Source organism: Mobula birostris, chromosome 12 (assembly GCF_030028105.1).
Source record: "Mobula birostris isolate sMobBir1 chromosome 12, sMobBir1.hap1, whole genome shotgun sequence".
Classification (NCBI taxonomy): domain Eukaryota; kingdom Metazoa; phylum Chordata; class Chondrichthyes; order Myliobatiformes; family Myliobatidae; genus Mobula; species Mobula birostris.
The window spans coordinates 62,865,388-62,879,101 of NC_092381.1; the positions used below are offsets into that span (position 1 = coordinate 62,865,388).

General features: G+C 35.4%; 1 protein-coding gene across 6 annotated transcripts in view; it reads right to left on the minus strand.

Moving 5' to 3' along the window:
• Positions 1 to 13,714, minus strand: part of efcab7 (EF-hand calcium binding domain 7) — a 64,178-nt gene that overhangs the window by 49,610 nt on the left and 854 nt on the right. For all 6 annotated transcript variants that reach the window (XM_072273902.1, XM_072273901.1, XM_072273898.1 and 3 more), the window contains exons 2-6: positions 12,551 to 12,726; positions 11,376 to 11,587; positions 6,894 to 6,980; positions 848 to 1,037; positions 53 to 177 (exon numbers count right to left, since the gene is read on the minus strand). In XM_072273902.1, the coding sequence (XP_072130003.1) occupies positions 53 to 177; positions 848 to 1,037; positions 6,894 to 6,980; positions 11,376 to 11,587; positions 12,551 to 12,725 (789 nt within the window). In that variant the 5' untranslated portion in view covers position 12,726. The remainder of the gene's footprint in view (positions 1 to 52; positions 178 to 847; positions 1,038 to 6,893; positions 6,981 to 11,375; positions 11,588 to 12,550; positions 12,727 to 13,714) is intronic.

Consider the following 13,714-nt stretch of genomic DNA (forward strand, 5'->3'; position numbering starts at 1 on the left):
CAATTTTTACTTTTAACTATAAAAGAACAGATTTCACAGATATGAAAATTACCTTTATTGTTTTGGGCTCTGCTAATTTAAGACTCTTTGTAGTAATAGCTCCCATGTTAAATGTAGAAGAAACAGATGTCCTTCGACTTCGGGCAGTTGAGGGTCTTGATGAAAGTCTAGCATCACCTGTAATAGAATTGTGAATACAATGAGAATCTATATTTACATTTATATTTTAAGAATCACAGAACTTGGAACAACATAAAAGGCATAGCTACGTATATTACAAATACAATCTTTTAACCAACTATTGTAATTCCACTCAAAGGTACATTTCCTATATCTCTGATCAGAAAAAAAAATGTTCATTTTGGATATACTTGCATCCATTCTCAAAACACCAAAATAACTTCAAGAGTTAACTGCCATTTTTCCTTTCATATCTGTACCTCCTACCAAATAATTAACATAAATGTCAGAACCTTTGTTTTAACTTGGATATCAATATAATTGCAATATTTTGGAAGTGACATTTTAAGAAACCTATAATTAAACTATGAATCGCCATTTCACAACCACAAAGGTTATCCAATTAAACCTATTCAACAAAATATTTCCCTATCATAGGATTCAATATTTTAATGAAACTGCAGTATATTGCAGTTTAGTTTAAGTTTAATACAGGTGCATTCTGGTATTTATTGCAGTTCTGTGGGTTATATTATTTATCGTGGCATTATCAAAACTTGTAATATAAAGTAACAAATTTTTAAAGTACCGATTCTATTTTTTAAAAATACAGCCGTCTATTCAAAATGTGGCATATTATATAAAATAAATGTTGTGGCTATATTACCTTTTCTGGGAATTGTTTCAGTTTCTTGATCTTGAGAAGCTCCCTGCAGTGATTTTGTTGAAGGTAAGGATGAAAATTCAAGTGACGTCAAGTTTCCAAATTGCTGTTGTTTCATCTTTGCATTAGCATCTAACCTTGCTACTGCATTCTTTTGACTTGTTTCAATTGTTGTCAGAAATAATCTACAAAACTGTAGAGGTGCAATATAAATCAGTACTGTGTTTGCACAATCAGCATTATGAACATTTTCCAGTAAATTAAAAATGGAAAAGAATATCTACTCCTTCATATACTTGCAGGAGTTAAAATTACAAAATCTTTTTCTTTTCAGGTGTTTTAGATACTGAGTTTTCTATTGATATGAAAACTTGCTATTCTGAATTCATAATACAGGTTCAGGCTCCCTAATTAAATGTAAATTGCTAAATTTTATAGAAGTTAGTCAAGGTCACAAGAGGAAAAGATTAACAAGATTAAACATAAGAGGTTAGAGAGAAAGAAAATCATTTGTAAGTGAAGTGACAGCAAATGAGCATTTGAAAGTGCATAGATTGCAGCACAAACTGAATGTTTATAACTTTTAAAATTATAAGGAGAGTAAGAATCAAATATTTCAATGGCTATCAATAAAAGCTGGAAGATGCAGCTATACATGTGCAAGTGATGTAATTTCTTGTCTGGGACCAAAAATAACAGATTATGTCCAAATCGTACCTTCAAAGCACATCCCAGAATGGTCAATCTCCTTTAGACAATTCAGAGGATTGCAATGTTATTATGAAAAAGGTAATTAAAACTTGACCTTAAACTTAACTTTTGAGATTTTATCACGTGTTTTTGCAACAATTTACATTTCATGGCATATTTAACAAAGCAATATTTCTTAAGTCATTTGATGTGAACCACTCATAATGTTATTTGGCAGGTGAAAAGTTCAGTCAAAGTGGTAGATTGTATGGGATGTCCTTAAGAAAGAAAGAGAGATAGAGAGGCCAAGACGTTTTGGCAGTGAATTCCAGAGCTTAGGACCATGGCAGCTGAAGGCACAGCTGCCAATGGCAAGTTATGAAATTTGGGGATAAACAAGAGGTTGTAATTAAAGGAGCACAGATAGCTTGAAGGGTTACAAGTCTAGATGAAATTACAGAAATAGAGCAGGATGAGCACAGGGAGATTTGAAAATGAACGAGTATTTCAAAATTGTGACTTTGTTTAACAAGGAACTAAAAATGATTAACAAGCACATGACTGAAGTACAATTTATCACAGCTGAACAGCAATTACTACAAATATGTCTTCAAATGCTAGATCTGTTTAAATCCCATTTAATAAATGCCAGTAATAACACATTTAAGTTCAAATTTGTGTATACAGCTGAAGGAAGAGGAAAAATACACAGGGGCATGACAAGTACTTTAGAGTGGGACTATCAATCTTAACCAATTGGCCAAAAAAGATGGCTTCTAAGCCTCAAATTAAACTTACCCTATTACTAGACTAGTTGCATAATAACTTTCTCTAATGTACAATTGTAAATGACACTGAGAGGTGCCAGCAATTCAGGTCACTTGTTTTCTCTCTATCTCTCAGCAAAGACCAAATATAATCAAAATCTATATTAAAATAAAACCACAGACAAATCCACTTGGCTTATACAAGTCAATTTTGAATCATCAGTACATTAATTTCAATAAAAGTAGACATTAAGGTACCTGAATATAATACTTCAGATTTGCAGTCAAAGGCAAAGTAAAGAGAATCAGCTGTTTTTTTAATCCTTGTTCAGACTTTCTAGAGGTATTGGCAAGGGATCTAGTATCTCTACATCATGGTAAGTAATGGTATCTCTTTAACAAATCAGAACATATGCTATGTGGCCACTTTATTGGGTACATCTGCTCATTAATGTAAATATCTAATCAGCCAATCATGTGGCAGCAACTCCGTGCATAGAAGCATGCAGACATGGCCAACTTGTTCATTTGTTGTTTGGACCAAACATCAGAAGGAAGAATAAATGAAACCTAAATGACTTTGGTGTGAATGATTGTTGGTGCCAGATGGGGTGGTTTGAGTATTTCATAAACTACTAATCTCCTGGGATTTCATGCAAACAATCTCTAGAGATTACAGAAAATGGTGCAAAATACAAAAAAAATCCATTAAGTGGCAGTTCTATACACAAAAACAGTCCATTAATTAAAGAGGTCAGAGGAGAATGGTCATACTGTTTCAAACTTACAGAAAGGCAACAGTAACTCAAATAATCACTTGTTACAACAGAGGTGTGCAGGACAGCATCTCTGAATGCACATGTTAAACTTCAAAGTGGATGGGCTACAGCAGCATAAGACCACATACAGCATAGGCCGCTCCTGCATCTAACAAAATGACCACCCAGTGTAGAATTGACAAATCATAAACAGCATGACTGAAGGCAAATTGGAATAGTTAATTCAATGACAAATCATATTCAAAGCAAAATAAGAAAGAGGAAAATCAAATTATAATTTGATCATAATTATGTTTTATAATCTATTACAAAATATTTAAAAGAAAAAGTCAATAAATATTTAACTTCCCTAGCATGTCTAGTGGGTAACCAAATACTGCAATTTCATGAACATACTATGTAGTTGAATCACCAATATAGAATGAGAAATGCCAACACAATGTACTGCTGCCACAAAACAAATTTCACAACATATGCCAGTAATATTAAACCTGATTCTGATTCATTTCTTGTGTGTTTTCAAATCATTTGGGAAAAAAAGTTGTATTATGTTGAGAAATGTTTTCTCCTTATGAAGATACTGCATTTTTTAAAACAAAGGATTGTTTAGGAATTGGTGCACGAGGGATTTGGAGTTTTCCCTGCTTTGCTTATGATTCCCCACCTTGGACTTAGCCGTTCAGGCAAACTGTTAGGACTTCCCCAGCAACTATTCTTTCAAGTTTCTGGGTTTCTACATCTCTGAAGATCTATCCTGAGTCCAGCATATTGATACAATTACAAAGAAGGCACGACAGCAGCCATATTTCATTGTTAATTTTGAGAAGATTTGGTATGTCACCAAAGGCTCTCACAAATTTCTACAGGTGTACCATTTTAACTGGCTGCATCACTGTCTGGTTTGGAGGGCCCACTACACAAGACGGGAAGAAACTGCAGAAATTTGTGAGCTACAGCCAGCTCCATCATGGGCACTAGCCTCCCCAGCATCAAGGACATCTTCAAAAGGCAGTATCTCAAAAAAGTGGTATCCATCATGAAGGACCCCCATCACTCAGGACATGCCCTCTTCTCATTGTTGCCATCGGGGAGGTGGTAAAGGAGCCTGAAGACACACACTCAGTGTGTCACCTTTTGAACTACTTAATATGGTTTAATAAACGCATATATTTCTTATTGTAATTTATAGTTTATTATGTATTGTAATGTACTGTTGCCTCAAAACAACAGATTTCATGACATACACCAGTGGTATTAAACCTAATTCCGATTCGTCTAATTCTGATTCATAGATCCTACAAGGAAACCAATAACTTCTTGATTTCCACAATTATCTGTATGCATGCAGACACAGGAAGCTGGTCCTGCTTTAATAATGGTGAACACAGATAGCCACACTACTATTTTAAAATCATAAAATCCAGTTCAATGCTAATATCCCATTATGTTCCAACATAGCTTCGGGTAGTAGTAATCCTATAACATGCTGTTCTGTAGATTTTACACTACATATACTGTACAGGAAAGTGGATTCTACAGCATCAGTAACTGAACAATTCTAATTCAATTCTGGTCATTATTGATTAATCATCCTGATACCTTTTACAGACCTAGTTAAACGAGTTTCCCATAGCTGTTATTTACAACACTGCTCTCTCTGGAGAAACATTACCTTGAGGTGTTTCTATCTTAACCAGGAGAAATTCGATCATATTTATATTACAACAACTATGGCACTATTTTCTATACTAAATTAAAGGAAGGGTAACTTCTCATACTAAAGTGCTTTGGTATAAAGGGATAATGTGATTTTGAATTCCTGGCAGGTAATACTGTTTGTTGGGGGGGGGGGGGGAAATCAGGAATTATCTGAGTATTTTACCTTCTAATTATTTGGATATATATTCTATCTGCATGTGCAAAATGTGTACCCTACATTTAATTTCAATCATTTAACAAATGATATAAACATTACAAAACAAACTTAGCCATTAGTTAATAAATTTCTAATTTATGGAACTTTGAAAGAAAAAAGAAATAACGCCACAGCCTTACAGGTAACAGAAAAAAATTACAACCAATTAACTACTTTTTCATATCAAAACGCTGAATAATAATCATCTACATTCCACTATATGTTCAGCAAGAATTCTTAAGATTTTATTGATTTCTTAGTTGGCCATTTGGTCCTTCCACGTCTGCTCCACGATCTGACATGAGCATTATTCTTAGGTTTTGCTGAGAAATGTGCTTTCATATGTGTATTTGGTAAATTATTATTTTATTACTTACTATTGAGAAAGAGCGTGGAATAGCCCCTTCTAGCCATTTGAACCGCACCACCCAGCAACCCCAGATATAGCACTAATGTAATCACAGGACAATTTACAATGACCAATTAACTTACTGACCAGTATGTCTTTGTACTGTGGGAGGAAACAGGAGCACCTGAAGGAAACCCATGCAGTCACAGGGAGAACATACAAACTCCTTACAGACAGCAGCAGGATTTTCAGTTTATAAAAACTTCAGGTAAATGCACTTTTTTCATAGTTCTATAATGAACTATGAGTAAATTGGTAATGACGATATACAATTCCTGCACATTCAAAGTCATCCACTGATTCTTATGATTTAATTAATCCAGGTTTTTCTCCTAGCACCCAATATTGATGAACATGCACAAATAAATAGTCTAGTAGTCTCTCTGCATTTTAGAACCTGTACTCTTGAGGTAAAATACATGACTGTGATAAAATTGGCAACAAAGATTTTTACTAGTGCGTAAATAAAAATTAATGCAGAACTACAGTGGCCGTTTATTATAATTGGCAAAAAAAATAAATTCAAGCTTGAAATTTCAATAAATATCCTTTTAGGTGTCTCTCAGGATCAATATGCCTTGCTTCCAGTTCCGAGAAACAGGAGATGCCCCTGAGTGATTTCTTTTAACATTCAATGGCTGCTGCACACTAGCTATCATATCTCAACAAAGCGAAGTCTTGGTCCAATGGCAGGAAGGTCCAAAATGATTATGGAGAAGACTCTACCATATGGACTAGACAATGCACACGTGCAAATACATCACTCTCCCATAACTTTTCTCCTTTGGCATTTCTATTCCCTGCACAGCATTAATTATGCGCTGTTTTCCTCAGTTTCTGTCCCATCAGAGCAGACAATAGGCTTTCCCACATCATAATGCAATTCTGGCAAAAGGATTTGTGTGTTCCTGCAAATTTTCTTTAAGCAAAATATCATGGCAAATACCATAAACATTGAAGAAACAGAAGGAGCTGGCCCTCCATGTCTGCTCCACGATCTGATAGGAGCACGCTTGGCCTTTTACCTTGTCAGCACCTTCTGTGGTATTTAAGGAATGTGAGATGATATGGATAAAAGATTATCCATGAATATGGTTAAAAAGTAGACACAGGGGCTGATACCCAAAACGGTTGGATAGCAGACAAATTAGAGGAGAATGGAAAAACTGAATTCAAAAGGAAAGAGTTGTGAAAAAGTGGAATTATTAGATTCAGAGTCTGTAGAAGGAAAGCAGGAAAATCATAATCTCAACAGGTAAGTGGACATGTTCAGTTGAGAAAGACAATTAAAAGAAGAGGTAAGTGTGGTAGTATAAATTCAGAAGCTTCAAGGAGACAAAATTGGAGAAAAGGTGAAGCTATATTTTACAATTGTTCCAGGACACTAAAATTGATCAAATACCTTCCAGAAATGTAGAGCACACTTCTCCTGGATTTTCCATAAGAAGCATGATAAATGTAAGAACAGCTTAATGTTACATTTCAATACCTCATTATAATCCAATTTTCCATCATTATTAACATCAGTTTCATCCATAATCATTTTAACTTCTTCATGTGTCATCTTCTCGCCTTTCTGCAGAAAAATAATAGCACAAATATTTGTGAGACTAGAATGTTATGTAAAAATTACTCATCCACTAGTAACATTTCACAATGAAGAAGTGATGCAATGTGAAATGAAATGCTGAAATTATGTCATTTAATTTTTATAAGAAAGGACTCAGTTATTAGGGAATATAGATATTAAATATAGGACATCAGAATTATAAAGAAAGCCAATGGTGACTTTTCCCAAACAAATGAAATTAATCACCAAGAAAAACAAGTGTATTGAATCCTAAAGAAAAAGGGTTACACAAAAGAAAACCAATATGGCAGTTTGGTGACATTGGGATCTACAATATATACAGTCATATTGTGCCTAATACTCCTTTCTTGCTCTTAAAATTCCTAACACAAATGAGACAGGAAAGTTAAACAGAGAAAGAGCCGAGTAGGGCATCTTTAAGACTTAAGACAAATGCACTGCTTCTATGCTCCATATGAAATACCAATGTCCATAAATAGAAACTCCTCCAAAAAGTAGTGGATACAGCCCAGTCCTTCACAGTAAAGCCCATCCCACCTTTGTGCATTGTTGCAGGAAAGCAGCATCCATCATCAGGTACCCCAACAGCCCAGCTTTTTTCTCACTCCTACCATCAGGAAGAAGGTACAGGAGCCTCAGGTCTCAGGTCTTCAAAAACCTGATGGCAGAGCAGAAGAAACTATTCCTAGAATGCTGAGTGAACATCTTCAAGCTCCTGCATCTCGTCCTTGACCATAGTAATCAAAGAAGGCATGTCTTTCATCATGGATGCCACCTTCTTCAGTCACCACCTTTTGAAGATTTTCTTGAATATGGGGAGGCCAGTGCGCTCACACCGCCAGGTTTAAGAACAGGCATTACCCCTCAAGCATCAGCGTCCTGAATCAGAGGGAATAACTTCATTCAACTTCACCTTCCCCCATCACTGAACTGTTCCCACAATCTAAGGGCTCACTTTCATGGACTCTTCATCTCATGTTCTTGATATTTATTCTTTATTTACTTATTTTTCTTTTTGTATTTGCAGTTTGTTGCCTTTTGGCACACTGGTTGGCCATCCTGTTGGTGTGGTCTTTTATTGAATCTATTATGGTTATTCAATTTATTGAGTATGCTCACGAGAAAATGAATATCAGGGTTGTATATGGTGACATATATATACTTTGAACTTTGCTATGCTCAAAGGAACAAAACATCACTTACAATTACATGGCATCTTACAAGACCCTCAGAACGTCCCAAAGTAATCATTGTTGCTCAGTTATAAATACAACAACTAATGCAATAATAACATCAATGTTGCTAGCACACTAGGAAGATTATCTTTCTTGTAAAAACACCATGGGAAGATTCATCTAAAGGGGAAGCTAGAACTTTGGCTTAACATCTTTTCTGATAGTATGGTGCTTCTTCAGCAATACAGTGGGTTGTCATGTTTAATTCTCTGATTAAATCTCAATAAGATAATGTGCAGCATTGAATCATATGGCTCATATGCAATTTTTGACCTGGAGTTTTAATCTCCTAACAATATACTGTGGAGTAGCATTCAACAGACATAATTCATAATGAGCAAGCTTAATTTTCAGTTTGATCAATAGACTTTGAGGCTTCAGAAAAAAAACCCTTCTGTAATTTCTTAGACCTCAATTCCTCGACAGCAAAAAAGCAAACTGCTGGAGGAATTCAGCAGATCAGGCAGCATAAATGAAGGCAGAGGTATGGCCGAGATCCTGTATGGAGCACCTTCATTTTCTTGTATTCTACCTTGCTTTTATTTTCACACTGTTGACTCATGAGAAGAAAATTTAGGAAGTTCAAAAAAGGTATACACTAAGCCTAGAGATCAACCTTATGTGTGATTTGAAAACTCATACCAATTGGACAGATTATTGGTTCATCATCATCCTATAATGATGAACTGCAACCAGAACTACCAATGTTATGACAGCCTCAAATAAAAGATGGGGCAAAATAAAAGCACCAGGACTATTTTTGTTGATAACTCTTCAGTCACCCTTTGTCGTAAATTGCATTGATGTGTATACAGGATCAGATTTACGTGCTGCATTGAGGTAGACTTACTTAATGTATAAAAACATAGCCAGAGACATTGCAATTCTTAAATGGTGTGCATATGACTTGGATTTTGCGCCGAATAAACTGGATGCTAGATTTAAGGACTGGACAGCTAAGAATGACAACTATTTGCAATATAATGAAAGAAGGAACACTGTTCAGTTTTGAAATGCTCAAAGAGAAACACTTATTAGAAAAACAAGGCTTTTACCAGTATTTACAGGTGCGACAGTATGTTAATAGGACGGTTAAGAATGTAATCAAGGCAAGTACATGTCTGATAGAGTTACTGTATTTAGAAAAGCATATAATTCAGACAACGGTAGTAGAATCATTTCAAGCGTGTATAAGGGTTTGTCAAATCTTAAAACACATTCAACTATATACATTAAAACAAAATGGGAGAAGAAAGGAGAGATAATAATATCTGAGGAAGACTGGACAATATTATGGAGGTATCAATGGAAGTGTACCAGTTCACAGAAATGGAGGGAATTTGGGTGGAAAAACTTGATATTTTATTACACCCTCTCAGAAATCCCATTATGATAGTAACCTCCTTGTTTGCTGGAGAAATTGTGGAAATCAAAATGCAAACCATTATCATATTTTCTGGGAATGCCCCATTATCAAAGACTATTGGAGTGGGATACATAATGCCCTACAAGACATCTTTAAATGTGAAATACTCTTAGAGAGTAAGACCATATATTTTGGGTATATACCTCAAGAATGGTTGAAAAGAGATAAATATTTAGTGAATATACTGCTGGTGACTGGTAAAAAGGCCCTTACCAGGAAATGATTATCACAGGAAAGCCCATCTTTAAATGTATGGATGGAAATTACAATGGACATTTACAAAATAGAGAAGATAACAGCATCTGTTAATCATAAGTTGGAACAATTTGATTCATACTGGGAAAAATGGTTTAACTCCATAACACCTCATCGGCCTGATTTTATACTCACAAGTCAATGAATATGTTGTAAAAAAAAAAATCACTCCCTACTTTGTACATAGTTTTCTTCTTTCGATTGTTCTTTCTTTCCTCTCCTTTCTATAAGAGTATACCTCAGACAAATATTATGTGGAGATTTGTGACAAATATTAGATATATATGTACAGTATCTGAAGTACATCATATGGAAATGTTTGTTTGATGAACTTCAATTAAAAAAATTACAAAAAAAAAACATAAGCCAGTTACTCTGAAATTTTCCAGCTCTTGAATTGTTGTCATCTTCATGCTGTGCCCTGGTTCACATCTTTACTGTTATGCTGTAGGTATTTCATTTAGCAGCTTTGTAAGAGCTGTTTGTTCTACTTTCAGCCTGTTTGTGTTATTGTTGAAGATAAGGGATGATGTGGAGTGTGTGCCATCCAATTAGCAGGAGGTTTTTCTTAGTGAGGGACAATAAGATTGGTCTTGGGCTTTTGCTTGAGAGGAGATAAAGAGAGAAGACACTGGGGAGAACCGGTCATAGCATACGATCCGGTGGGAAACCCATTTTATCAAGATGAACTGCGAGTGAAGTTTGGAAGGTAGCGTGTGCTTTCACGTTGACCAAGGGCCCAGCGGGTGGGTGACAGAGAAATTCAAGATGAGCTCCAACTTGTGCACATTTGACTGTTTAATTAGAATGGGCCCTTTACTTTTTGTTATTCTTTACTAACCCTTTAGTTAAGATTCATAAATACAATTCCTTTAATCGTACGCAGTGTACTGTCTGTTACTTTGTGGCATTAATTTGTAACAGCATCCACACAAATAGAGGCTGGGGCTTGTGCCTCAATCTCACATGTTTGGCAGGGCCAGAGATGGTCTTCCCTGGATGTATGCAGCCCAGGAAACCAGAGTGAAAAATTCCTTTTTCATTGAGAAAAAAGAATTCGAAACATGTTTTAAAAAGATTGCATTTGGGAGACAGAGAGGAGACTTTCTTCTGTATATTACTTAAAATCAAATATCCCTTTTGAGGTCAGAGCACATGATGTTGCAATTTTGGCGTTTGGGAGCAAGGATGCAAAGCTTCATTACGTTCAGTCAATCCACCTGCCATCAAGTAACAAGTCCACAAATCGACCTAGCCATGTTTAGAATTACATGGAAAACAGGTCCATGTATTCAGTTAAAATAATATTCAAGTATTTGTCCCATACATTGTGACCTTGCATTCTAATATATTGGACTGGTACATTGGCTTCTGATAACACTACTGAAAGATTCAATTTCTAACTTTGGTGCATTTTGAAATGACCAATATTTATTCTGAACAAAGGCTGAAAAAAGCACTTACAGTGGTGAGTATTTTATAAAGTTCTTCCTGCACAATATAACCATCATTATTTAAATCAATCTTTTTGAAAGCTTTCATCAATTCATTCTTATCTGTTAGTTCTTCTTTTTTCAAGATCTCACAAAAGTCATCAAAATTTAACGTCTTCGTAAATTGTGTCCAGTACTTTCCAAGTGTCTTTCTGGAAGGATTCCTTCCAGCTTGCTGGAGAGCTATAATTTAAGCACATTAACAATTAACAAAAAAAAGGGAAGACAGAGATACAGACTTGCATTTATAAATAGCCTTTCACAACCATTACAGATGTAAGATCAGTCTTCCAAAGAATGATCCATGGAAATCAACTGGCTGAGACATTGTCCTTGGCCATATCCTTAGGTCCTGCACAGATCAGCTGAGGAGGGTATTTGCAGACTTTGTTTCCTCTCCCTTCTTCAACCTGAAGTTTCCACCTGCTTTAAGACGACCATTATCATCTTGGTAGCTAAGAATAATGAAGTAATATGCCTTAATGACTACAGCCCACTTATTCTGCTCTAACTCTGTCAACAAGTTTTCGGATGACAATAGATGTAGGAGTAGGCCATTCGGCCCTTCGAGCCAGCACCATCATTCACTGTGATCATGACTGATCATCCACAATCAGTACCCCGTTCCTGCCTTCTCCCCATATCCCTTGACACCACTGTAGGAAGTTGTATCTCAATAACAACTAGTTGGAGTACAGAAAGGAGATAGTGAGCCTAGTGACACAGCGTCATGACAACAACCTTTCCCCCCAATGTCAACAAAAGACCTGGTCACTAACTTAATGGAATTCTAATCAGTGTAAACATGCTCATGTTTACACCAGTTATTTCTCAATTAATTTGACTCATCTCAGAATATCTAGGAACTGCTATTATTTTAAACTTCCCACATCCACAATGTTTTTCTCTGGTACTGTCAAGTATTCAGAAGAAAGAGGTTGCCCAATTATTTTTTCTAATCATACCATTTATTTATTGCTGGCAATTTCTGTGGCAAAGAAATAAAACAACTGAATTTAAAGTTACCTCCCTTTCATTCATCTATCATCATCCCATACTACTCTGCAAGGGTGTTTATATATTTTCTGTTTGACTGCAAAACACTAATTTATAAACAGTGTATGAACTTGATTAAATAAAATTTACCCAGGCAGAGTTGATCCTTGGAAGTTATATTCTCCAAAGTGGTACCAAACACCGTCAGGTAAGCTGCTCTGCAATTTCTATAAAACGTCTCTTCTTCAATGCACTGAGATCTGCCAGCTTCAGATTGTGCTGATCTTTTTGTAGCAGGTGTGATCCATCCTTGCCGATTCGACATTCTGGAAAATTCACAAAGAGTTGTGTCATTTTAAAATTTTCAGTCAGTAGTTTTGCAGTGAGTTAAGGTTGTTATGGAATACAGACCATTGCCAAAACTATCAGCCAGCCAGTAAAGATGAATAACAATGGCAAAATTACTTTTGTATCATATACTTAATATTTATAATGCCTGTTGTAAGATATGTCATATATTAATAAGTAGAATTTCAATAAAGGCAGAGCTTGTTGTAACTTTAGAAAGTCCTGGTTTCAAATGATGATCCACTAATTTAACTAATCTTAACCAAGATGGGAGTTGGGACACATTGTTTTTATTAACATTTAGATTAAATACACATTACCAGTTATACAAAGACCCCCTCTAAGAAAGCAAGCAAATGTCCATTGAGAAGCCAGGTTTAAGGCTTTGTTAGATTGCTTACTATGAACGAACAAATTAATCACACTTGATATATAGAAGAGGCACAATCTTGGAAATTCATAACTCTCATTTAAGAGATCTACCTGCATAAAACATTAGGATTCTTTTCATCCTTGTTTATTTATTAATAGTTCTGAACTGGCAATATCTGAGCTGAAACTTATAATCAGATATTTTAATTGAACATATTCTAATTAAAAGATCTGAGGTTTATTGCATGCCTATTCACACGGATAGAATTCTACTTTAATATCAGTGAAGACTCACTTGTGGAATTTCCACTGTTTCAAATATTTATCCAACTTCCCTCTAAACTGGAATGGCTTCCATTTCATTCACATCTCGTGGAAATACACTCTAAACCCATGACCAAAATGATCTCCAAAACCTGTTCTCCAAAGCTTTCATATTCACCTTGCCATAACGTTATTGATATTCTGAAAACCTGTTAAGTGTCCTCCTTTTCTCCGTTCCAGTACCTCACAACTTTTAACTTCACTTCCTCCAGTTATTAAATGGTAAACAAAACGCGTGCTGTTAAACCACCTCTATTTACGAAAAACATT